Genomic DNA, 26,976 nt, shown 5'->3' with positions numbered 1-26,976 from the left:
TATAAAAATCAGAATAAAATATAGAAAATCACTTGATACCTCAATAGGATGCAAAAAATCCTTGCTGCTACAGAATAAGAACAGAAAATCATAAAGAGTCAAAAGGATATGATACAACGAAGGTAGAAAAAAGACAAAAAACTTAAAGGAAAACTAAAAACAAAAGAAGACTTAAGATCCATTATGGGGGCAGGAAACAGTAAAACATTATCAATGTTTTAATTATCAATGATATAAAGGGAAAACTTGTGAGGATCTCTGAAAATGCAGGCAAAAGACAAGATACAAATAATGAGAGAAAAAGCATTAAATGCAAAGAAAAGAAGCCAACCTAAGGATCTTCCCTATTCCCTAAATGTCACACTTATCATGCCTTTATGAATTCTCTTTAGGGGCGTCTGACTCTTGATTTCAACTCAGGTTATGATCTCAGGGTCACGGAGCCCCCATACCGGACTTCACTCAGGGCAGAGTCTGCTTGAGATTCTCTCTCCCTCTCCTTCTGTCCCTATACATGTGGGTGTGTGCATGGGTGCAAGTGTACTTTCTCTCTCTCTCTCTCAAATAAATCAATCTAAAATGAACAAACAAATCATCTTATTTTCTTTGCTTATAATAAACCAGTGTGGAAGGCAGAATAATGGTGCTCAAATATATCTACACCCTAATCCCTACAACCTGTGAATATGTTAACTTACATAGCAAAAGGTGGCTGGTAGATGTGATTAAGGTTATGGGCTCTGAAATGGAAATTATCCCAAATTTAACAGGTGGGCCCAATCTAATCACATAAGCCTTAAAAGCAGAGCACTGCTCTTGGCTGTGGTCACAGCCATGTGACATCTAAAGAAGGATCACTGAGACTGTCAGTGCTGTTGGCTTTGAAGATAGAGGGGGCCACAACCAAGGAATGCAGGCAGCCTATGGAAGCTGAGAAGAAAAGACTTCTGGAAAGCCTCCAGAAAGGAAGGTAGCCCTACTGTTACCTTGATTTTAGCCCAGTGAGACTCATGTTGGACTTTCTGACCTATAAGAATGGTAAGATAAAAAATGTATGTTGCTTTAAGTCACTGAATTTGTGGTCATTTGTTATAGCAGCCATAGAAAACGAATACAACTAGCTTCTTCTACCTGGAAAATCTTTCCTCTGCCATTAAAAATCCAGTTTCAAAATCACCTTTTCTATGAGATCTTCCCTGGCTCTTCAGAAAATGCATACTACTCTTTTATGTCCCCAAAATACTCCATCATAGCACTACTGGAACATATAATTGTTTGAGAGATAAGTCTTTCTGTCCTCTAGAAATTCTTCAAGGATATGGGCTATGGCTTCTTCTTTGTATCTTCAGTGTATAGCAAATAATAGGATTTGGTAAATATTTGACAAATAATGACATGAATAAGGACACCGTGTTCATGATATATTGTGCTTTGCTGATAACTAATTGTACATTCAGATTCATATTTTATACATAGAGTACCACTATTTTACTTTTTGTTTGTTTTATAGTTCATTTGTGAGTTATAGTAAACTAAAAGGCGTTTAGTAATAAAGTAAACTAGAAGGAATTTTCATGTATAGACTTCAATATTATGAGTACATATAGTTTGTTTTAAATATGTAAAAAAAAAATGACAGGGTGATGAGGAGACAACAAAGTACAAGACAGAGAGTCTATTACTCTTCCACCACTCTCAGCTTCTCTGGGTCTCCTGATCTGTAAAATGAGAATATTGGTCCTGATGATCTCTTGGTAAACTCCCTAGGATATCTGATCCAGGGAATTATGGGATATAAAAAGTTTACAAAAGATAAAAAAGTGTCAGGTTTCAGGAACAGTTTTCACTTTTTCAAAAATACCTAGGAGCATTTCTGAAATCTAAGAGTTTGAGTTGAATTGAATGATAGCATTCATGAGTTCTGACATTCTTCACAGCTGGGACTGCAAAATTTATGTACCTTAAAGTTTTGCCATCTCTTTTATGCTTAACTGCTAACTAGGACAAAGTACAAAGGATATGTAAGTTATTGACATTGTTATCTTTAGGGCACGTGACTTAGATACCTCTACCTTAAGAAAGACAGGCATACACCTTTGGACCATCTTCTTCAACTTATCTTGCAAACATAGGTCAGAGGATGGGTAGTATGATTAATGGACAGAAAACAAAGGTAAAAGGAACTTCTAAGAAATGAAAGGCAGTCTGAAACATGTTACATAGCAGCAAACCTGTATTTCAGATCTATAAAAATACTTTGGGGAAAAGAAGAACTGATCTTAAATTTACTTGTAGGGTTTCGTAGTTTAGCAGAACGTGCCATGGCAAGATCAAAGTGGGCCTGGTCCGCATTCTCACACAAATTAATGATTCGGCACAGGCAATCTGCAGCGAACACCCGAGTGGCCCAGCGAGGTGCCACAAAGGGCTTTGATTTATCTTCTTCGCCTAGTGTGGTAAACATGGTATCATCATCCATCTCATCTTTCTTCTCAGCTTCCTCATCTTTTCCACTACTTAAGGGAGTTGCAGTGCTCATATCTATAATAAAACCAAAGCATAGGACAATCTCAAATACGGCAAAAATGATGTTTTTGAACTTGCATTAATGTTACAATATTTCTAATAAAAAAGGACTCAATTCTTACTCCTTTGAAAACAGAATTGGCAAATTTTTAAAAAATCAATCTGAAAGCAAAGAAAGGATAACATAAAAGTGCTTTACATATTTTACTAGTTTTACATACTGTGTTGAATACAGAGTTAACCTGGGATTTTTATACACGAAAATTTAGTTTGAATTTAGTTATTTTCCCTAAATCAAGAAAGCTCATTAGTTTGTAACATAATTCACCTTCAACATTTATAGATGAAAATTTATTAGCATTTTTAAATGTAAGCTCAAATTCATATATATGTATCTATATCTCTTTTTATGTATCTATATCTATACATTTACATGTACAGATTTATACCAGAGGAACATATTTTATATATTAAATACATACCACTAGAAGCTGCCAGGACATCTTTACAAAGCATTAACCAATGGGAAAGTTTTTCTACAGCCAGTGATGAGAGCATATGCCCCAAAGTATCATGAATATCAGAACATAATTTTCTATCTGTCTCCCGGTCTAGCATTCCAAAAAGAAGTCCCTCAAGACCAGTTTCTGTTATATTAACACCTTGGTGCCGGCAATGGATATCACTTCGAGAACTGACTCCAGGTGCAAAAGGATTGATATCTGAAAAGCAATTTTTACAAATGAGCTTGTATAGGATTTTGCTGTATACTACAGGTAACAATTATGTTAAAGACCCAGGCTTACATGTAAATTCAAAATTACAACAAAACAAGCTAGCTATATGTAGAATTGATATTCTCCAGTTTATATATCCTTAGATTTAGAATTGACTCTGACAATAAAGGCAAAACTATGATCTTTAAGACTGATTATTCTGAGGTATTTTAAACAAATCTCCATAGAAAACTCAATAAATATATTATTTCATTCTAAAAAAGAGAAAAGTGTGGGAAAGATGTGGGAAAGACATATTCTAAGTAGATTTAAAAGACTGAAATATAATTATTGTTATATTTATTGGAAGAACAAACTGAAATTTATTTAGTCTTATAGAACAAGTTGAAATTTATTCAGTCTTATAGTTCAGATTCTTAAAAATCTATAAAGCCAGAACACAAATTATAAATGGATTTCACTCTAAAAGATCATTTAAAAACTGGGAAAATCAGGGTGCCTGGGTGGCTCAGTGGTTGAACATCTGCCTTCGGCTCAGATCTTGATCCCCGGGGTCCTGGGATGGAGTCCCACATCAGGCTCCTCACAGGGAGCCTACTTCTCCCTCTGCCTGTGTATCTGCCTCTCTCTCTCTCTGTCTCTCATGAATAAATAAATTTTAATTGATTAATTAATTTTTTAAAACTGGGAAAATCCTTTCTAAGAAACATATGGTAATAGTCATTTTGAGTGGGGAAATGGATAAAATAGGTGAAGGGGATTAAGAGGCACAAACTTCAAGCTATAAAGTAAGTAAGAGGCTTGAAGAGTACAACATAGGAAATATAGTCAACAGTATTATAATAACGTTGTATAACGACGAATGGTGACTACATTCATCACGGTGAGCACTGCATCATGTACAGAATTGTGGAATCACTATGATGTATACCTGAAACTAATATAAAATTATATGCCAATTATACCTCAATTAAAAAAGTAATATTGTTATAAATAGTAGTCAAATGTCTTGCTTTATCTGAAAAGCTTTTTTTCTTATAAACACCAGAAGCTGTACAACTGGTAACCTTAAGAAGAATTACTAGGAGGCTCCAAGTTCTAAAGCCCTTTGAACCTTGAAAAGTGTAAGACAAAGGGATGTAAACTGAAAGTGGTTCTTTTAGTTGAGTCACTCTAAAGGCAAAATAAGGGGAAGTTTGCAGAAAACAGCCACAATGAGAGGAATACTGATAGCAGGAAAAGTCAAAAGAAAAGGTTCCAAGGAAAGAAAACATTAGCAAGAAATTAGGCGCAGAGGCCTATTTTTCACTTAGCAGCTGGTAGTGAATATGTTGCCACATCAGGAATTAGATTCCTACAACATGAATTTTCATAGCTACATGCAAACCACTGAATTAAGAGAACATTGAGGGTGCCTGGGTTGTCAGTCAGTTAAGCATCTGACTCTTGGTTTTGGATCAAGTCATGATCCAAAAGGGGAGGGGGAGAGAGAGAAAACACTGATCATTGAAGATGAATTCCTAAAAGAGGAATCGCTAGGTCAAAGGGTAAACTGACAAAAAATACTGACAAATCAGAAAATTTGTATGACTTTACATTTCTTTCTACCAGCAGTATAAGACAGTTTTCTTTTATCCATACCTCTCCCAGTGCTGGTTATAATTATTATTTTCTTTTTTTTTAAGATTTTATTTATTTATTCATGAGAGACACACAGAGAGAGGCAGAGACATAGGCAGAGGGAGAAGCAGGCTCCCTGAAGGGAGCCTAATGCAGGACGCAATCCCAGGACCCTGGGGTTCACGCCCTAAGCCAAAGGCAGACACTCAACCGCTAAGCCACCCAGGCATCCCTAAAATGATTATTTTTAATTTGGTCAAGTTTATAGAAGAAAAATGCTATCTTACGATTGTATTGACTTGCAATTATTTAGTCACTGGAGGTTGAAAATATTCATATGTTGATATTTCTATTTTTTTTTAAGATCTTATTTATTCATGAGATACACACACAGAGAGAGAGAGAGAGGGAGAGGGAGAGAGGGAGAGAGGGAGAGAGGGAGAGGGGGAGAGAGAGAGAGAGAGAGAGAGAGAGAGAGAGGGAGAGAGAGGCAGAGGTACAGAGGGAGGAGAAGCAGGCTCCATGCAGGGAGCCTGATGTGGGACCCGATCCTGGGACCCTGGGACTATACCCTGAGCCAAAGGCAGATGTCCAACCGCCAAGCCACCCAGGCGCCCCAACATTTCTTCTTTGATGAAACCTGTTTCTTATTCTCTCATAATTTCTATAGATGCAGAAGATAGTTAATATAGCAGACCTGAGATGTCTTATACGGCCTGATATTCAGATTAGGCCTCAGCCAGCATCCCAGAGAACTGGGTTTCAGGACAGTTCCCACCATTTCCTGGTCAAAATAGCTCACTATGCCTAAGCTATTTGTACAAACAGTATGGTTCATGCTGAATACCTACTTGCCTTCAAATGTCTGGACTTTTGGAACATGCGAGGCAGAACATGCCTAGTAAACAAGCACTCAATAAAAACCTTGGGCACTGGGCCCCTGACAAGCTGCCCTGGTAGACATTTCATATACGCTGTTCATGACTCATTGCTGGGGAGTCGAGCAGCTTCTGTGAGACTTCATGGGGGTGTGGGCCTTGGAAATCTGTGCCTGGTTTGCTCCAGACTTCATGCCAAGTGCCTTTTCCCTCTGCAAATTTTGCTTTGTATTGAATTGCTGTAATAAATCATAGCCATAAGCATGACTATATGCTAAGTCCTCCTCCTGCATCATCAAACCTCAGGGTAGTCTTAGGAACTCCAACACACTAAGCTTTTAAGCTTTAAGAACATTAAAATATAAATTTGCACATTTCAATGAATAAAATAAATTAATAAATATATTTTACAAATATTTTCCCCTCTTAGTTTGTCTTTCAATTTTGATTATGGTGACTGACATGTATAAGTTTTAAAATTTTATATGTATTGAGAATTGTAGAATTATCTTTGGTGCTATGTTTTCTCTTTTAAAAACAATAATGTCTACTATATAAACAACTTCTTTCTACATTCTACAATACAGTATATTTGTTAATAGAGCTCTTATACTATGCAAAAAATTGAAGTTATTTTAGTATCTTGCTTCTCAGTTCTTAAGCAACTTCTATGCATTAGAAAGCTCTTACAAGTAAAAATTTTCTCACAATAGGGAAAATATCTGTCAGTTAAGGTCTGAAAAGTGCGTGAGCAACCTATCCCTAGAGACCAAAATGCCAGCTATGAAATTCAAGCTTTGGTTGAATTCCTCCCAAAACGCATTAAAAACTGGAGAAAGCAAAGATCTACCTTTTGCTACCCAAACACTTACTGACATTTTTGTTTTATTGGTTACTCTAGCCTTACCTTCTTGAGGAAAAACTACATCACAAAGGGTCACCTAGCATCAGAGACTGGAAGCTTTCAGGTACCCCCAAAATAGACAACTTCTCTTTCCAGAAGTCTATTAGTGATACAAAGTAATATCCTTAGGGTTAGTTATCCATTATATAGGTAAATCATCATGAAGGGATGGCACAAGTATCTTGATATTAAATGATATTTAGTTTTTTTTTTTTTTTTTTAGCTCCAAACCTTAAAAAAGGTAAAAGGTGTAAAATAACCAAGAAAATTATACGGGAATTTTCAAAGTGATAATGGTTTTATTTTACCTAAAATAAGAAGACTGACCATACTTCAAAGAAAAAATGTTAAAGAGCAATATGTATTTGAAATCTTAAAGTATTTAAACAAAAAGAATATTGACTGATAAAGTAACTTACTAGTACCAGCATTTTCCTTATCACCTGCATTTTTTGCTAGGCTCATGGCATATTCACATACTTCAGCTGCTTCCCTTTGTGCAAGCTGCCGGAGACAAGCCACAGCTGCTCGGCGAAGTAGCAAATGGGAGCTACATAAATGAACCTGTAAACCATAGCATATTAGACAATTTCTTTAAAAAATTGGAATTTCATTTGCCTAATGAATATGTATTAACACCTTACTTGTAAAGAGGCTCTTCATTTAACAACAGAATATATCAGTTAATACATCAGTTGTTAAACATATAGCCAAACGATGTACTTTTGGAAAAATAATCAATGAAGTATATAAGGAATATTTTAGTGGCCAAAATAACTGTCCCAAGACCTGGTCACTATAAATCATATAATATACTTACATAAAAATCTAGAAGGATCTCGTGCACATCTCATTTTACTCAATATGGTCCTACTAAATATTATCATCTAAATTTTTTTTAAGTGCATGGAGGTTATATACAGCCAATGGAAAGTTAGGAGGTAGGGCACACAGCATGAATTGAAGGAAAAGAAGGGTATTTATTTAAATAAAAAAATAAAATCAAGCAAACATAAACACCTGGAAAGAATTCCAAAATGGGCCCTTTTGGAATAGAATTGTTTTTAATCTCAAAAGTTCCTGAAAGAATCAATGTAGTACACTTTAATACATGAAGTGAAGTATAAGACACAGCACAATAAGATGATTAAGACCTCAAGCTCTACTTGCTAGACTGGGTTTGAATCTTGGTTGTCCCTGACTCCTGTGTGACCTTAGGCAAATTACTTAACCTCTCTGTGCCTTGTTTGCCCACAGGCAAATGTGGAGAGTAATTCTTTGTAGGAATATAGTGAAAATAAAATAAGTTAATGCCAGTATTTTGCTTAGGACAGTGATTGAGAAATGTTATTTGCTCAATATATGTTAGCTATTATCATTATTACTATAAATCTGATTCATCAAGAAAATACTAAATTATGTTCCATGTGCTTGCCTTTTAAGCAAGGAGTTAAGAAATATATTTTAGAAAAAAAATCTCATCCAGAAATAGTGTAGGGGGGTAATAACTATACAGAATACAGCACCTCTTCACAATGCTGAATAGTATTTTTATGCTACCAATATAGCATTTGTAATTCAACATGTATTTGCATAAAATTCATAGACCATAAAATTTATATCAAGTATTAAATATATCTAAATCTGTATCTATAAGGGGAGAAAACCTGACAGTTTTTTTTTTTTCAATAAAATGCTTTATTCACTCAATTTCCTTAAAATGAAGACATTTTGGAACTTTTAAATATCCTGTAATTAGAAATCTTAAGCATGGTCATATGAGATGGGAAGAACAAGTCATTTAGACTCTCAGAGTTTCTGCCTTTTTATGTGTACAATGAGAACAATATCTGCTCTATCTTATGTAACTGTGGTAAGAATCAAATGACCAAATATATATAAAACAGAATACCATAAAAATTTAATTTAGTTGCAACTAAATAGAATTGTAGCTAAGAGGGGTGTCTGGCTGGCTTAGTTGGTGAAGCATGTAATTCTTGATCTTGGGGTTGTGAGTTCAAGCCCCACGTTGGACATAGTTTCCTCAAAAAAATTTTTTTTTATTTTGAAAAAAAAAGAAAAAAACAAAAAAAAAAGAATTGTAGGTAAGAAAATACACGCAACAAATATTGACTGGCAGTGCCAAAGAGGAAAAAAAATAATTTCTGTTTACTCTTTCCAAAAAATCCATTTTAATGATTCTGAGGCATATTTTGTTTTCCATTTTAACATCTCTAACATTAGACATGTAAATTACAATTGATGATGTGTTACAGTCACTGTAAACCAGGTAAAAGTAAAGACATATTTGTTTGTAAAACTCTCCCTTGGCATTTTGTAAAAGCCACAAAATACAAAATAGACCTCTACCTTCCTTAAAAAATGCCTGTTACTTTACACTGTATGTCACCTTGCTATCCCTTGTTGTGCCCACCATATACACATCTCACCCTGGACACCCCTGCTGTAACTGACATTTTCTACAATTATCCCAGATGACAAAAATGCCTATGTGTGGAATACTTCTATTCGGACAGGAGAACTCATAACTGTGGTTACATGATATGAAAAGCAGTTGCTAGGGTACCTGAGTGGCTCAGTTGGTTAAGGGTCTGACTCTTGATTTCTGCTCAGGTCATGACCTCAGGGTTGATGGGCACAGGGCCTGCTTAAGATACTCTTTACACCTCTCTCTCTGCCCCTCTCACCCACCCCACTCATGAGTGTGTGTGCGTACACACACACACACACACATACTCTTTCTCTCTTAAAAAAAAAAAAAAAAACAGTTGCTTGCCAAGAGGGAAATAACAATAACTCAGATAGGTGGTTATTCTTTCAAAAACATATTTTGAATAGTTCTTACATAACACAAATTTTAAATCTTTTATATAATTTAAAGATTACTATGGTAAAACTCCCCTCTCAATACATTTGCTGAAAAAATTGCATTTCATTTGTGTTAAGTATACATGTGGTTTTACATAACACTGACATTCTGCTGGCAATGACTGATTACAAATGAACAAGAAATTTATAAAAATCTGAACTGATTCCACTAATTTGAATGAACCCATGGGTGGACTATTTTTCACTGTGAAAAGATCTGGCAACAGAGATAGCACGGGGGCTTTTGGCAATGTGGAAACAAGACAACCCTGTGAAAGTCCCCCTTTCTCATCTCTATCCAGCCATGCCATGTCCTTCCAACCAACTACTTGTAATCTTACTACTCCAACATGCCTTGTAACAAAACCCTTGGTGTCCTGCTAATAAGGAAATAAATTTTGAGGTATTATCTTGTGTTAATACACAGGAAGCTCATTGTGTAGCCTATGGTTAATTGACAACCTCCACTGAAATAAAGAAATTCACATTATTACTTTACCAGATCCTCTTAAATGTGTTCCATCTCATAAGGTCAACCTCCATAGTATAATTATATTTAAGGAGAAAAAAAAAATGTAGAGAGGAACCAGACAGCCTGAAGAGTGTCTATATTTTCATCACATTTGTCAGTTATCTAGGCTGTATCATATAACAGTTTGATCATGTAGAGCCAACTTGCTCAAGATATGTCATCTATGCCCTCAGAGATTAGGCATTAGACCATGGTTTTGGGCAGGATGCTACATATCTTGTTGTAGAATGCAATCAGGTGTAAACTATTAATCAACTATTTTGTTTGTGGATGTTTTTTGTACACATTTCATGTGCATCTGGTTTCTGCCCTGCAGCACAATCAGATTCTGATTCAAAGAATCAGATTCTTTGATGGTCTAGGACTGGTTCAGTTTTCCCTGGTCTATGGTGAAACAAGATAAAATCTTGTTGCATAAGTAAAATATACCACATCAGATCTAACATCTAATATGTCAGCCTTTCAGTTCCTTCACCCTATCCTGGATAACCTTCTCCTCCCTTTACGTGAGCAATATCCTCCCATGGTTACATCTACAGTGCCTTTCTTTCTCCCTATATATCAGCCTCCTGCTGTCTTTGCTTTCCTCTTATATCCAAAGGAGACCTCGTAATGCATTATTGTAGCACTATCTTAACATCCTTATTTCTTTCATCCTGCTGTCATTTAATTGAATCTACTCGGCCAAAGTTCAACTATGAATGTATCAAAGTATCTGGCTGCTCAAAGGTTGGTTATAAGTGCTGGAGAAAAATCTTTAAAGGTGAACTGCTAGCATCATGAATCACACAATGGAGCAAAAGGGTCATTACCCTCAGCTGAACTCTTAGTATTACCACAGAATCTTCTATTTTTCCAGTTAGTTCAATTTCCTACATTCTATTCACCTCAAACTTCTGGCCTTCTTCTTTGCTCCCTCACTCATAAAACTTACCTTCCCTTTTAGTTGATCAAGAAGATACAAGTTATTAGATGATAGCCCCCCCAACTTCCAACCACCAAATCCAAAACCTCACCTCTATCTACACTCATCCTCTTCCCGTTTCTTCATGTTGCACTGGGGGAGACATTCTCTTACTTGTGCCCTGGAAACTCTATCCTATCAGAAACTTTGGAGGGTTACCCATTCTCTGCCCCACACCTTAAACTCTTTCACCCTACTGGTTCCATCTTCTCAGCATGTATGTATGTATGTATGTATGTATGTATGTATGTATGTATTTATTCATGAGAGACACAGAGAGAGAGGGAGAGACACAGGCAGAGGGAGAAGCAGGCTCCCTGCAGGAGCCCAATGTGGGACTGGATCCCAGGACACCGAGATCATGCCCTGAGGTGAAGGCAGATGCTCAACCACTGAGTCACCCAGGTGTCCCTCATCTGCTCAGCATTTAAACTCTCACTTCTCACTACCGTAGGAGAAAAAGTATCACCTGACCACATCACCCCTTTGACATGTGGCCCTTAGTCCTCTCCTATAAAGTCAACTTTATTTTTTTTTAAGATTTTATTTTACTAGTGAGAGAGACAGAGAGAGAGAGGCAGAGACATAGGCAGAGAGAGAAGCAGGCTCCGTGCAGGGAGCCCAATGTGGGACTCGATCCTGGGACTCCAGGATCACACCCTGGGCTGAAGGCAAGCACTCAACCACTGAGCCACTTAGGTACCCCTAATGTCAACTTTAGAATGAAGTTTCTATTTGCATCCCATTGTTAGCCCATCTGGGTTTCCATTTTGTAACCATTCTGCTAGATGAACTCTTGTTAAAGACATCATGTGACAAAAGTCAAAGGACACATTATAGCTCTCATCTTCATCTCTCAACAATATGTGATATAGCTGACTATGCCTCTACTCCACTTGGCTACTGTTAACACTACAAAGTATTTTTCCTTTAATCTCTTAGATAGCTTCATATTTTTCCTGAATCTATTTCTTTTCCTAAATTTTATATGTGGGTTTCTCATTGATCACTTTTCCCCTAGTGATTTTAACTATTCCTGTCTTTATTTCCCATTTAAATTCTTATGCCTCCCAAATTTACCTTTCCAACAAATTTCTCTTTTCTGAGCTCCAGGCCATGAAACTAACCAGATGGCTAAAACTGAATTAATGATACCTACTCGTCCCAATCTCCTCCTATTCCAGTGTTACCAATCTCAGGAAATCACACTATATTCAAGTCAGGAACCTGGATTACATCCTTCTCCCTTTTCCTTATGGCCAAATAATCAATAGATTACACTGATTCTTTCTCTTAAATATTGCTCAATTCTATTTATTTTTCCCTATTTCCATTGCTGCCAACATAGAGCAAGTCATTATCATCTCCCTCCTAGACCACCATAATTCTCAAAGTCATTAAGCCCAAAATTTTAATACATCTAGATAGTCTATGTGATCTCTCACCTGGCTAAGTGTCCAGCTTCATTTTGTGCCCAGGCCCCACTCCCCCATCTCTCGGCCTAAACCACACCACCTAAACGGTTTCTCAAATCTATCACATATCTCCCCTTTGGGGTCCTTTCACATATTTTTCCCTCTGCCTAAAAATAAATGCTGTCTCTTGAAATGTCATGCTTTCTCCCCCAACTAATTCTTATTTATCCTGCAGATCACACCTTCAATAATCATTTCTTCAGGGACATCTTTTATGAATGCCTGGATTCTGAAAGGCTCCCCTGTTACATGTTTTCCTATAGCCTTTTCTAGCACTTTATTTATTTATTTATTTATCTTTTCTTAGCACTTATTTATAAATAATTATTATTGACCATGTCCCCTTGTAAACTACAAATTTCAGGATGGCAGAAGCTTTGTCTTGCCTCATCTATAAATATATTCCCAATACATTGCATGGCATGTGACATGTAGCTAGCTCTCAATAAGTACTTTTTAAGTGAACAAATTAAAAACTGTAACCCTCAGAAATCACTGATCAAATCTGAGGAGATAAAATTCTGAACGGGAAAGACTAAAAACATGAATGCATTCTTAGCCAAGAAATAAACAGTTCACCAAATACTTCTTAAAAGGTGAAAAAGGAAACCAGTACATAAAATGAACAGTCATAAATGACTCTTGAAGGTGAAACTCTAGAATGCACAATCCAGGAAACTTATCATTTTTTGTTTTGGTCTAGTTTAATCTTTTAGGAAACAAATTTGGGGTTTCCTAAATAAATCAATGAATGAAGCAGCTTATACTTACACACAAGCTAGGAACAAGACTAGACAGATTGACATGTCGTGGTGCAAACATGTGAAGTTGCTGAAGGCAAGATATGGCAGCCGCCTGAACAAGAGAATCTGAATGGTCCTGGGTTATTGCACAACCCACCAAACAAGAAGAACGAATGGTGGAAATTGTTGCTCCATTCCCTGGCAGCAAAATAAAATGTAAAATACTATTATTAGTATTACAGAAAATATTCCTAGAAAAAAATTATCTTCTAAATAACCCATATCTTCTAAATAAACCATTTCTGATCACTATTCAGATTGTTTTCAAGACAAATAGTCTGCAAAGTCCACAGAAATGATTTCAAAACATGATTGTATATGGATGATGATAATATATCCCTCCCAGATTTGGTCAGGTTTATATATATATTCCCTAGGAAACTATATTGTCTTTTAAACCCATCACTGTTTTATTTGAAAGAGCCAGAAGATTCCTCATTCTCTGTTTCTCTGTTCAGCCAATATTATAACTATATTATTTAATAACTTCAAATTCTATTTTGTTAAGAAGATTAATGAAAAGCTTTTACAGAGATAGGAAAAATAATAGTAGTATTATATACTGCCTGTATAAAAAATGTTTTGTCTAACATAAGTGATTTAAAATTTTTACCAGTGTAAAATAAAATAATTTTATATACATATAATGCCAAACAAGAAAATCATAGTCACATAGAGTCACATTCTAGTTTGAAATACATATTGTCTGATCATTATTGCATCAGAAAGCACTTGGTAAGTACCTATGTTTAGGTATTTATTCTGTTCATATTCTTAGGATAACACTGGATGAAAGAATTATCAACTTTTTCAAAGAGAACACGGAGTGCAAGAGAAAGACATGTCTAAATCACATATTTTCCAATTCCTAGCATTCTTCATTAAGATCTTTTCATTTTTGACTTCTTTCTTCTTTAAAATATTTGTCCAGATGGAGACAACACAACACAGTGGTTATGAAGGCATGCAAAGGAAATTGACCTGGGCTTCACCTCTGGCTCTGAACTACTCACAAGCTATACAAAACTGTAGCAAAGCTCTTAACCTCTCCCAGCCTTAGAGTAAAATGTGTAAAATGGAGAGATGCACCTATCTCAGGATGCTGTCAGATTTAAATGACACACGTATAAAAATCCTGACGCACTGAAAGCCTTTACTAAATGATAGGGGAAAAAAGGAAAACTCTGAAAATGGATGATATATTCAGGATAAATTCACAGTAATTTTCTGCATTCTGTGTTTCACTCAACCTTTAGTAAAATTATATCAGTGGAATTGTGTGGTTAGGATATGGCCTCAGGATCATAAATCTGCCACTCAGTTAAGTAACTCTTCACAAGTTACTTATCTTCTCTGAGCTTGGTTCCTCACAGAAAAATTATATAATATTATCTCCCTTAGCAGTGAGTTTTCAAACTATGCTCCTGATCCTTAGAGTTCAAAAAAACAGTGAAGCAGAAGTTCATGAAGAGAAGTGGAGGGTACTCCAGGACAAAGGAATTCCACTTTCATCTTCATCTTCATGGGGCTCCAGGTAAAACTTAATTTAGAAAGGCTTTCTCTAGGGGCGCCTAGATGACTCAAGTTGGTTAAGCCTCCAACTCTTGATTTTGGCTCAGGTCATGATCTTAGGGTTGTGAGACTGAGCCCCACGTTGGGCACAGAGCCTGCTAAAGATTTTCTCTCTCTCCCTTTGCCCCTCCAAGTTCTCGTTCTCTCTCTCTGTCCCCAAAAAAATTAAAAAAGGAAAAAGAAAAAAGGCGGGGGCACCTGGCTGGCTCAGTCGGTTAAGCCACTGCCTTCTGGTCAGGTCATGATCTCAGGGTCTTGAGATCAAGCCCTACATAGAGTTCCTGGCTCAGTGGGGAGTCTGCTTCTCCCTCTCCCTCTCTGCTTCCCTTGTCTGCACTCTCTCACTTGCAATCTCTCTTCAATAAATGAATAAAATCTTAAAAAATAAAAATAAAAAAGGAAGTCCTTCTCTGCTCAAAACTTCAAACAACAGTCAGTTATAATATGTTGTAGGGATTAAATAAAATAGCATATATAAAAAGAAGAGTTAAGGGGCGCCTGGGTGATTCAGTTGGTCAAGCATCTATTTTGGCTCAGGTCATAATCCTGGGGTCATGAGATCAAGCCCCAGGTTGGGCTCCCTGCTCAGCTGGGAGTCTGCCTCTCCTCTCTCTGCTGCTTCCCTTGCTTGCACTCACTCCCCCCCCCTCAAATAAATAAATTAATTAATTTAAAAAAGAAGTAGAGTTGAAGGCCTTTGGTATATAACAAGCATTCAATACACAGTAATTATTATTAGTATTACAAGTTTTCATTAAGCAACATGATAGTGACATTCAGGAAATTGAAAGATAGCAATGTCTAGTTCCTTTAATCTAAGATGAATTTACTCACCTTGTAGCTCAGGGCCAACAGTAGTTATTATGGCACCCAAGCATCTACCCAAACACTGATGAACTTCCGTATGTGAAGGTGGAACTGTTAACAGCAAGGTAAGAACTAGAGATAATGTAGGTTCCACGTATCCACGATACATTGGGCCACTAGAATCCACTATTAGAGCAAGTGAATGAAGAGACCATGTCTGGAAAGAAATATAATTTTATTTAGTTGTAAGGAATAATTAGAGTACACTGAATTGGCTTTTTAACTTACATTTTAATAAATACTAACATCTTACTTTTTAGTCGATGATCTAAAAATACTTTAACCAAAGCAACTGATGTACAAATGTTATGTTTATGTTTCTCTGCAGCATGGCTTTGAGGGTCAAATAAAATTTCAATGATAAACTCATTTTCTTCTATTATAATGTACATATATTTCATAGATTCAAAGGACCATGACTTATATAATAAGCATTCTATTTAGTGGATGCTTATGGACAAATATATTTTTATTGCCTGTAGAGTTTTGCTAAAAAATGAACCTAAAATAGAATGACCATGACAATGTTCTGTACTCAGATACATTTCTACAGCAGTGATATTCACATATCAGCTCTTCAACTGCATTGAACCATTTCAGGCCCCTATTAATGCCTACTAAGCACAAAGTAATCTTATTGGTTAATAGTATTTACAAAACTAATCCCAGAACAGCATACTGTAATCAGCACAGGCCTGAGAAAATTAAATATCCTTTAAACTGCCTACATCCAGCTGTAAAAGAACTTACCTTTTATTTCTGCTGCTCAAAAGGAAAGCTATACTACAGGGCTGAGGACAAAGAGATCTCAACTTGCCAACATAAGATTAAAAAAATCCACATCTCAACTTCTACTACTACATCTCAACTCAATCTATAATCCTAGAGAACTCAGCAACCTGGCTTGGACAGATATGTACAGAATAAGAGTTAGCAAAAAGTAATAGGGATATAGCAACTTGAGGGAGGAAGACTAGAGCAAACATTCTGGAGAAAATGATTAAATGTAAGAAACAGAGGTGCTAGCTGGCTCAGTCAGTAGAGCATGTAATATTTGATTTCAGGGTTCTGAGTTCAAGCCCCACATTGGGTGTAGAGATTACCTTAAAAAATAAATAATAAAAAATACATGTAAGAAATAAAAATTTCTTTAATAAAACTATAATACGAATTTTTTAGGCAATATAAGTACAAGGGAGATTCTAGAAGCGTTTTTTAAAAAACCCACAATTTATATTAAATATGCAATGGAAAACTGGGAAAAAAAATAGGTATTGTTAAAAACCAAAATCACTATCTTGAGGATCAAATGGAGGATTATCCTGTAATACTGAGTGAAAATAACAAAAAATAAAAATAATGAGGAAAAAAGACAAGATCTAATATATGAATGATACTAGTTTCAAAAAGAGAAAAAGATAAATTTATATAGAATTTGATGAACTTCACAGGTAGAAAAATTCTTACACACTGCCAAACAAAAATATAAGGTTACAGACATGCATACATATTTCAGATAAGTTTCTTAGCAAAAGCAACAAAAAGAATGGGAATAAAGATTGCTGTGATATCTTTAAGTATCCACTAACTCAGAAGTTTATCACATAAGCCATTGTCTTTTGAAAGTGTGAAGGGAATGCATTGTTTAAAAGAAATGAATTCACCAATAAAGTCTTATTTCTGGATACTCAAAGCCACACTGCAGAAGAACCTTAAACACAGTTATTTATACATCAGTTACTTTGATTACTGGCTTATGTACTGCCTTTTATCCCCTAAAGAACTAAAAGTTTTCATAGATAAATGATTAAAATTTGAGATGTTAATATTTACTGAAATGTAATTAAAAAAAAAAAAAGCTACCATTAGCCTTTATGTGCAACACAGAAAATCCTGGAACATTCATGAATAATAAAAGAAAAAGACTGTGTGCCAGAAATAGTATACCCAACTAAAATATCATTCAACTGTGGAGGCAAATAAAGCCATGTTTTAAATATGCAAGGATTCAAAAAGGATACCATTCAAGTTTATTATTGTTGGAGGAAGTTTTCCTATCAAATACAAATTTAAAAAAGAACAAAATTCTCAAGACAGGAATTGAGGATACAAAAAAAATTATTTATTTTTTTTAAAAAATATTTTATTAAAAAAATATTTTATTTATTTATTCTTGAGAAAGAGAGAGAGAGAGAGTCAGAGACACAAGCAGAGGGAGAAGCAGGCTCCATGCAGGGAGCCTAACGTGGGACTCAATCCCGGGTCTCCCAGGATCACGCCCTGGGCCGAAGGCGGCACTAAACCACTGAGCCACCCGGGCTGCCCCCCAAAAATATTTATTGAAAAATAAATCTCTACTGATTATAGTTAATGGAGGTAGCCAATAATATGACTGTAAAGTATGACTTTTGAGTTAGGATTCTTAAAATAGAAGACACATTAGAGGAAATTGAAGAAAATCCATGATTCTCTTGTGCAAATACATGGTAGCACTGAGGGAATGTAATTGATACAAAGTATAGTAAAATGTCTTGTCATATAAAAAGAATCAAGTAGAGTGGCCATTTAGAGGAGTGTGGTTTTAACAAATTAAAGCAAGAAGCTGAGAACAAGGTAAAGACAAAAGAAAGCACATTACCACCTCTTCTTTGACATAAAAGAAAAAGTGGAGGGGGGGGTGGCAGGTGGCTCAGTCCATAAAAGTGTCTGACTCTTCGCTTTCCTGACCCAGGGTTGTAAAATTGAGCCCCACATCAGGCTCCACACTGAGCATGGAGCCTGCTTAAGATCTTTCTCCCTCTCCCTCTGCCCTTACCCCAACCCTGCTTGTGTGCTTGCTCTCTCTCGAATAATAATGATAAATCTAAAAAAATAAAATAAAATAAAGAAGAAACTTTTTCGGTAAAATTTTCTTCCAGTTTGAAAACAGAGTTTTTTAAAAAGCAGCATAGCACCTATTAAGAGAGAAGCTTACTTGATTTCTGTTTCTAACCCTTTTGGGAATTTTGGGCTTTAGACAGCCAGAAACTTTTACCAAGAAGTCAAAGGCAAACTAAGCCTATAGACTAGATGCCTCTGGTGGATTTATTGTCTCTTATCTAATTGTGAAGGAACTAATTTATTAATAAACTAATTGTAGGCCCCAGTGCCAATTGAATTTCTCTCTTTTCCCAACTTATAGTCCCAATATGAAGCTGGTAAGTTGAATGCTACTGGATTCACATATTCTTAATATTTTTAGGTGCATCAATGTGAGATGACAAATCAAAAGTGTAGTATATTTTCATGCAAGTGAAGCTCTTGTCTTTCATTGTGGTTATATTTCTTTGTATATAAAATGCTTAAGGAGAAACAAACAGGGACGCCTAGGTGGCTCAGTGGTTGAGCATCTGCCTTCGGCTCAGGGCATGATCCCAGGGTCTTGGGATTGAGTTCCACATCAGGCTCCTGCAGGGAGTCTGCTTCTCCCTCTGCCTGTGTCTCTGCCTCTCGTGAATAAATAAATAAAATATTTAAAATAAAGAGAAGGAAACAAACAGAAAATGCCAAGATACTTAAGATTAAATAAAAAACCCTGGACTTGCGTTGGTATATGAGTGGGAAAAGGGAGAGGATAGTTATTAAAATAAATTCGATCAATTTAGCAAATGTAAGGAAATGTAAAAAAAGAAAACAAGTACAAAAGACATTAATAAAAAGAAACAATGTTTCAAAAGTATGTATGAATGGTTAAATTCCCAGAATAAGAAAGATTTAAGATTAGGTTAAAATACAAAATCCTGTTCTACATTTTTACAAATAAGACTCATGGAAGAGAAAGACTCTAATATATTTTTCTGAACAAATTATTAGAACCATCAGTATTTTATGTAATACTCCTAAAATATTTAAAAATTTAATAATAAAAAAATCAACATAATACCTGAACTTCAGAGGATGTTCCATCTTGTGCGAGAGCCAATAAAATGCTGACACTGGTTTTTAGATGTTGTCCTGAGCCAATACCACCAACATAACGATGCAAGCAACCCAGAGCCAATGAATGCCCAGTTCTGGATACAACATCTCGGGCTGATTTCAACCTGAAATAAAATTATGCTTCAGGGATTGATTTTTCTACTCCTCCATGGCAATAATAACAAGCTTATGAGTCACACCATTAAAGGGATTCATTCTGGAAATCAGAAAGACTACAATCATGATTACTTCTTCCTCCACTCCCTACCAAGAGTTAGAAATTAATGAAAATGGTTGGTTAAAATCAAATATTTCACTGAATAAAGCCTACTTTTATTTTAGAGAAACTTTGAAAGAAGAATCACAACTAAAAAAAAAAAAAAAAAGAATCACTTCTTAGTTTTGAAATTATTCCTTTAAAAGTCAAAAATCATTTGAAAAATATTTTTATTATTGGTGTTTTAAATAAAAGAATTGCTTTTATAACTGGCTTTAAAAATGTAAAATACTGTATCTCTAGTCACAGAATTATGGAAAACGTTAACTTTCGCTTAAGAATTTCTCTATAATTATTTGAACCTCTTTAAATGCTTTTTTTAAAAAAGATTTTTATTTATTTATTCATGACAGAGAGAGAGAGAGAGAGAGACAGGCAGAGGGAGAAGCAGGCTCTGTGCAGAGAGCCCGACATGGGACTCGATCCCGGGTCTCCAGGATCACACCCTGGCCAAAGGCAGCGCTAAACCGCTGGGCTACCAGGGCTGCCCGCTGTGAACCTCTTTAAAATGCATCAGTCTTTATCCCTGGGAAATATATTTAATGAATTCAAAAATATAAAAAGGAAGCAGCCCTGGTGGCCCAGTGGTCTAGCACTGCCTTCAGCCTGGGGTGTGATCCTGGGGACCTGGGATCGAGTCCTGCATCGGGCTCCCCACAAGGAGCCTGCCTCTCCTTCTGTCTGCGTCTCTCATGAATAAATAAATAAAATCTTTAAAATATATATATATAAAAAGGAGACATTATAAATTACTTTTTAAATTTATTTTTTATTTATTCATGAGAGTATAAATTACGTTTTAAAAATATACTTTATTGAGATAGATTTATATACAATAAAATTCACCAATTTTAATTCTTTTTTTTAAAGATTTAAAAAAATATTTTATTTATTCTTTTTTTTGAGATTTTTATTTATTTATTCATGATAGACACAGAGAGACAGAGAGAGAGGCAGAGGGAGAAGCAGGCTCCATGCAGGGAGCCCAATGCAGGACTCGATCCCCGGTCTCCAGGATCACACCCTGGGATGAAGGCAGGCGCTAAATCGCTGAGCCATCCGGGCTGCCTGATTCTTTTCAAATAGACATAGAACATTTACCAAGACTAATAATTAATCAAGCCAAAAAATGGAAATAAAACATATAAGAATTTATGGGATGCAGCTCAAGTGTGTTTCAAGGTAAATTTATAGCAGTAAAATTTTTTTTAAGACTTTATTTATTCATGAGAGAGAGAGAGAGAGGGGGGAAAGACACAGGCAGAGGGAGGAGGCTCCCCGTGGGGAGCCTGATATAGAACTCTATCCCGGGACCTGAGATCCCACCCTGAGCTAAATAAAGGCAGATGCTCAACTACTGAGCCATCCAGACGTCCCAGCATTAAAATTCTTAGGAAAGAAGAAAGCTTTTAAATCAATTATCTAAACTTCCACCTTCAGAACCTAAATAGAAAAAAGCAAACTGAACCAAAAGCATAATGAAGCAAGTTGTAAAGGTAAAGTAGATATCACTGGATCTTAGAGGGCACCTGGGTGGCTCAGTGGATTAAGCATCTACCTTCGCAGGGTCCTGGGATCAAGTCCCATATCAGGCTGTCTGCCTTTTTCTGTGTCTCCCATGAATAAATAAGGAAAATCTTTAAAAAAAAAAAAAAAATCTGTTAAAAAAAAATCTGTGGAAGAGAAAATAGAAAAATAGAGAAATTCAATGAAACAAAAAGCTGTTTTTTTTGAAAAGAATCGAAACACTGATAAATCAACTGACTAAATAAGACAGAAAGAAAGACAATGTATATTCTGCTGCTTTTGGGTAAAGTAGTCTATAAATGTCAATTAGGCCAAATTAGATGATCATGTTAGTAAAATCTCTGTTTTTAATAATTTGGGAGCATCTGCTCTATCAATTATTGAGAGAGTAATGCTTAATAGCCAACTATAGTTATGCACTTTCACTGCTATTAGGTTTTATTCCATTTAGTTGTGTTTTTTTTGTTTGGTTTGGTTTTGTTTAAAGATTTTGTTTATTTATTTGAAGGAGAGAGTGAGCAAGAGAAAAGAGCCTGAGCTGGTGGGGAGTGGCAGAGGGAAAAGGAGAAGCAGACTTCCCAATGAGCAGAGAGCCCAATATGGAGCTCAATCTCGGGACCCCAAGATCATGACCTAAGCAGAAGGCAGATACTTAACCAAATGAGCCACCCACGTGCCTCTTGTTCCATGTATTTTAAAACTACATCATAAGATACATAAACATTGAGAATTGCTATGTATTCTTGGGGAATTGTTTCTCTTATCATTATGAAATCATTCATTTATTCTGGTAACAATCTTTGTTATAAAATCTACTTTTTCTGATAATAACAGAGCCACTCCAGCTACCTTTGGATTAGTGTTTTCATGGTAGATTATTCCTATCCTTTTACTTTTAACCTATCTCTTTTAGTTAAAGGAGTTTCTTGTAGACAGCAATCTTGTTTTTTTTTTTAAAGATTTTATTTTTTATTTATTTGAGAGTGTGTGTTAGAGAGCATGAGGGTGGTAGGTAGGAGGGGAGGGACAGAGGGAGAAGGAGAAGCAAACTCTCCAATGAGCAGGGAGCCTGACATGGGGCTCAATTCCAAGACCCTGAGATCATGACCTGAGCTGAAATCAAGAGTCGGACACTTAACTGACTGAGCCACCCAGGCACTAGATCTTGTTTTTATTTAATCTTACAAACCCTTTTACTTGTAATGTTAGACCGTTTAAATTTAACTCAATTATCAGTACAGTTGGATTTAAGTCTATGAGATTGCTATTTGTGATTTATTTGTCACATCAGTTTGTTCCTTTTACCTTCTTTTGGATTTAGTATTTTTTATGCTTCCATTTTATCTACACTGTTTATTAGTTATCTATTTTTGTTTTCTAGTGGAATCTCTGGAGTTTATAATAGATGTTTCTAACTAATTATGACCTACCTTCAAGAATATCATATTCTGCAGGTGGCTGGGTGACTTAGTCTGCCTTTGGCTCACACCGTGATCCTAAAGACCCATGTCAGGCTCTGCTTAGTGAGGAGTCTGCTTCCTCCTCTACCTTTGCTTTCCCACTGCTCATGTTCGCTTGCTCTCTCTTCCGCTCTCTCAAATAATTTTTTTTTAAAAAAGAATATAATCTTTCATGTATATTATACACAATCAGAGCATACTACCATCTCTTCTATTTTCTGTGCTTGATGTCAGGTATTTTACTTCTCTCTATATTAAAATCTTACCATATGTTATTATTTTTGCATTAAAGAGTCAATTATCTTTCCAAGGCATTTAAAAAATGAGAATAAAAATAGATTGCAGACTCTGCTGCTCAGGAGCCACCCATGCCACCCAGCCATGGTCAACCCTACTGTGCACAACAATGCCATGGTCATGAGCCCTTGGGCCCCATCTTCTTTGAGCTGTTTTGCAGACAAAGTTTCAAAGACAACAGAAAACTTTCATGCTCAGCACTGGAGAGAAAGGATTTGGTTGTAAAACTTCCTGCTTTCCCAGGATTATTCTGGGATTTATGTGCCAAGGTGGTAACTTCACATGCCATAATGGCACTGGTGGCAAGTCCACCTATGGAGAGAACTATGATGATGAGAAATTTATCCTGAAGCAGGTAAGCCCTGGCATCTTGTCCATGGCAAATGCTGGACCCAACACAAACAGTTCCCAGTTTTTTCATCTACACTGCCAAGAGTGAGTGGTTGGATGGCAGGGTTGTGGTCTCTGGCAAGTGAAAGAGGGCATGAATATTGCGGAAGTCACAGAGCGCTTTGGGTCCAGGAACGGCAAGACCAGCAAAAATACCAACATTGCTGACTGTGGACAAATCTAATAAATTTCTCTTGTGTTTTATCTAAACTACCAGACCATTCCTTCTGTAGCTCAGGAGACCACCCCTTCACTCCCATCTGCTAAAAATATCCTATAATCTTTGTGCTATCACTGTAGTTCTATGAATTCCGTATTTTCATTATTCCCCTCCAAGTCTAGCTGAATTGCAGAGTTAAGTTTATCCTTACGAAATAAAAACTAAACAACAAAAAAATAAAAAATAAAAGAATAAAAATAATAGGTCATTTTAAAAATAGACTTATAAAAGTGTAAGTCTTTATCCACATATCTACCACTTTTGACACTCTTTACTTCTCTAATGTACATCTAAATTTCCATCTAGGACCACCTTTTTTGTGAAAAAAACCTTAACATTTTTTATAGAATACCTTGTAAGCAATGAATTTCCCAACTTTTCACAGTCTAAAAGTCTTTATTAAAACTTCAGTTTTGGAAAGCATTTTCACTGGGTATAAAGTTCCAGTTCACTCTATTGTCTTCTGTTTGCATAGTTTATTATCAGAAGCCTGCTAAAATTGTTATTTTTATTCCTCTGAATGAAGTCTTTTCCCCACTGGCTGCTTTTTTTATCACTGGCTTTAGGGAATTTGATTATGATATACTTTTTTTTTTTTTTTTTGGTCTTTCTTCCATCTGGGGTTTGTTGAAGTTATTGGCTTTGTAAATTTATAGTTGTCATCAAAATCGAAAAATTTCGTCTACTATTTCTTCAAATAATTTTCACCTACTTACTCTTACTTCTAGGATTTCAGTAATATGAATATAAGCTTGATAATGTTCTAGAAGTCACTGAGACTCTTATTCATTTTCTCCCCCAGTCATTTTTCTGTCCTTCATTTGGAATATTTTCTATTTCCACATCTTCAGGATCATTTTTTTTCCACTGCAGTGTCTAATCTGTTAATCCTAACCAATGTATTTTTTTCATTTGAGATAATTTACATTTCTAGAAGTTTTCCCTGGGTTATGAATTTCATTTTTCTATCATGCTTGGGTTCTTCTTACATTTCCTTAAAAATATGGAGCATATTTATAATAGTTCTTTGAATATTCTTCATTGCTAATTCCATCATCTCTTCCATTTCTGGGCCTATTTCTAATAACTGATATATTCTCCTAGTAATCTTATTTTCGTGCTTCCTTATACATCTAATTAGTTTGGATTGGATAGTGGGTACTACAAATTTTATAATATTAGGTGCTATATAAGTTGTGTTTCTTTAAATGCTGTTGGGCTTTGATCTGGAATGTACTTAAATTAATTGGAATCAGTTTGATACTTTCAAGGCTTTCTTTTAAGTTGCTTTAGAGTGGGTCAATATTGTCTTCACTACTAAGGCTATATACTTTTGAAGACTCCATTTTAGGAGGTCTTTCCAATTTGGACAGTAGGAACTATTCTCAATCCTGTGTGAGCTGTGGGGATTGTTTCATATTCTTTCCACCTATTCACACTTTTTCTTTTCTGGGTTTATTCTTGGTCTTGGGCAGTTTCCTTCTGCACACAGCAGCACTCAGCCAAAGACTTGAGATGACTCCTCTGTTGTAGCTCTCTCTCTGTGCAGTTCTTTCCTCTCACATATTCTACTCCACACATTCTAACTATGTTGACCTCCCAAAACTCTAAGTTCTTTCTCTTTAGTTCAGTTAGGTTTGGGTTTCCTATCCTTCCATTTCAGCCTGGAAACTCTCTCCAGGCAGAAATCTGGAGCAATTATAGTTTTCCCCCCTTGTTTGTTTCCCATTTCTCAGGGATCACTGCTCTGGGCTGACTGTTGTCCGATGTCTGGAAAATATTGTTCCATTTATTTTATCTGGTTTTCTAGTTGTTTAGACAGCAGCAAAAACCTAGCCCCTGTTCTTCCACCATGACTGGCAACGCAAGTCCTGTGCATATTTTTAATGTGTATTTGAAAGAATAGATTTATTTTATTCATATGTAAGTAGCAATGTAGAGTTTAAAACAGAACTATCCTCTAAACTTCATTTTGGAAATGGAAAAGTTCAAATAGAAGAACATATATAACAATACTTTTTAAGCTATAAAATACTATGACTCATAATCATATGCCAACATAGTCAGTTACTATAAGAAAACAAGATTTAAAAAAAGAAAACAATGAAATACCAGTAAGAACAAAACACCCAAAGTAACAAAGATGTCTAGAGAGAAACTTTGGTTGCGTTTTTAAAACTGTATTATAACTCTCAGTAAGCCATCCATGACCAAATTTCTGTTAAACCCATAAAAGTAAAATAAACTCAAGAGATGAAAGTCTGTCACCAACAGTCTGGTTGGTCAGTTTGCCTATGGTGAAGAAAGAAAAATCCCAAGTGCTGTCACAAAACAGATATGAAGAAATGTAGTAATAAAGGAAGTAAACTAAGCCTACCCTTAGCAGTATTTCTAACATATTATATCCTTGGATAAATAACCTCCAACTCTCAATTTCTCCATAGCGGTTACTTTGGGGAATAAAATAAGTTAAGAATGAATGCAATCTGTGAATTCTAAAGCATTACAGAGATTACAAAACTGCCTTCATTTTGGTAATTTTCAAAGGGTAACATTTCAGTGAGGTAAATTTGGGTCAATTCTCTCAGTGATAATCATCTATTCAATAGAGTAAATAAGCTATAAGAATATATGTTTCCCAGGGATCTCAAAGTAATTTTCTACTAGAATGGAAACAAATTCAACCAGTAATGTTTTTTATTTCCTTCTGAACTGGTCTTAAGCAGCTGAAGCAACTTCTTGTAACCAGAATGGTTTATAGGAATGATTCCTGTCTACTTGGTAAGATGGCATAAGATTTTAATGTGTAATACAGCTGACAAATCTATATGTATAAGTACTTTTGGTTTTTCATAGATATTAAACAAGAGACAGTGTAGATGAAAACACTCTACTATAATGAGACGAGAGGACACTGAAGCTAAGCTAATCTAAAATACCACAGCTCTTTATTTTTACTTTATTTATGTATTTTAAAGATTTATTTATTCATTTGAGAAAGAGAGAGTACATGAGTGGGGGGAGGGGCAGAGGGAGAGAGAGGGGGTAAGCAGACTCTTCACTGAGCAGGGAGTCCAAGGA

The 26,976-nt window shown here is 35.7% G+C and overlaps 1 protein-coding gene across 5 annotated transcripts in view; it reads right to left on the bottom strand.

Moving 5' to 3' along the window:
* HEATR5B (HEAT repeat containing 5B) overlaps positions 1-26,976 on the bottom strand; it is a 99,747-nt gene that overhangs the window by 38,243 nt on the left and 34,528 nt on the right. For all 5 annotated transcript variants that reach the window (XR_012004519.1, XM_072770502.1, XM_072770505.1 and 2 more), the window contains exons 19-24: positions 19,690-19,849; positions 15,735-15,924; positions 13,297-13,466; positions 7,085-7,229; positions 3,009-3,248; positions 2,290-2,541 (exon numbers count right to left, since the gene is read on the bottom strand). Coding sequence is in view for 4 of the 5 variants with exons in the window: in XM_072770502.1 (XP_072626603.1) it covers positions 2,290-2,541; positions 3,009-3,248; positions 7,085-7,229; positions 13,297-13,466; positions 15,735-15,924; positions 19,690-19,849 (1,157 nt within the window). In the remaining variant the exon portion in view is untranslated. The remainder of the gene's footprint in view (positions 1-2,289; positions 2,542-3,008; positions 3,249-7,084; positions 7,230-13,296; positions 13,467-15,734; positions 15,925-19,689; positions 19,850-26,976) is intronic.

The sequence above is a fragment of the Canis lupus genome, chromosome 12 (assembly GCF_048164855.1).
Source record: "Canis lupus baileyi chromosome 12, mCanLup2.hap1, whole genome shotgun sequence".
NCBI lineage: Eukaryota > Metazoa > Chordata > Mammalia > Carnivora > Canidae > Canis > Canis lupus.
The sequence above is the reverse complement of the archived record's forward strand: the minus strand, read 5'-3'. Positions and strand labels throughout refer to the sequence as shown.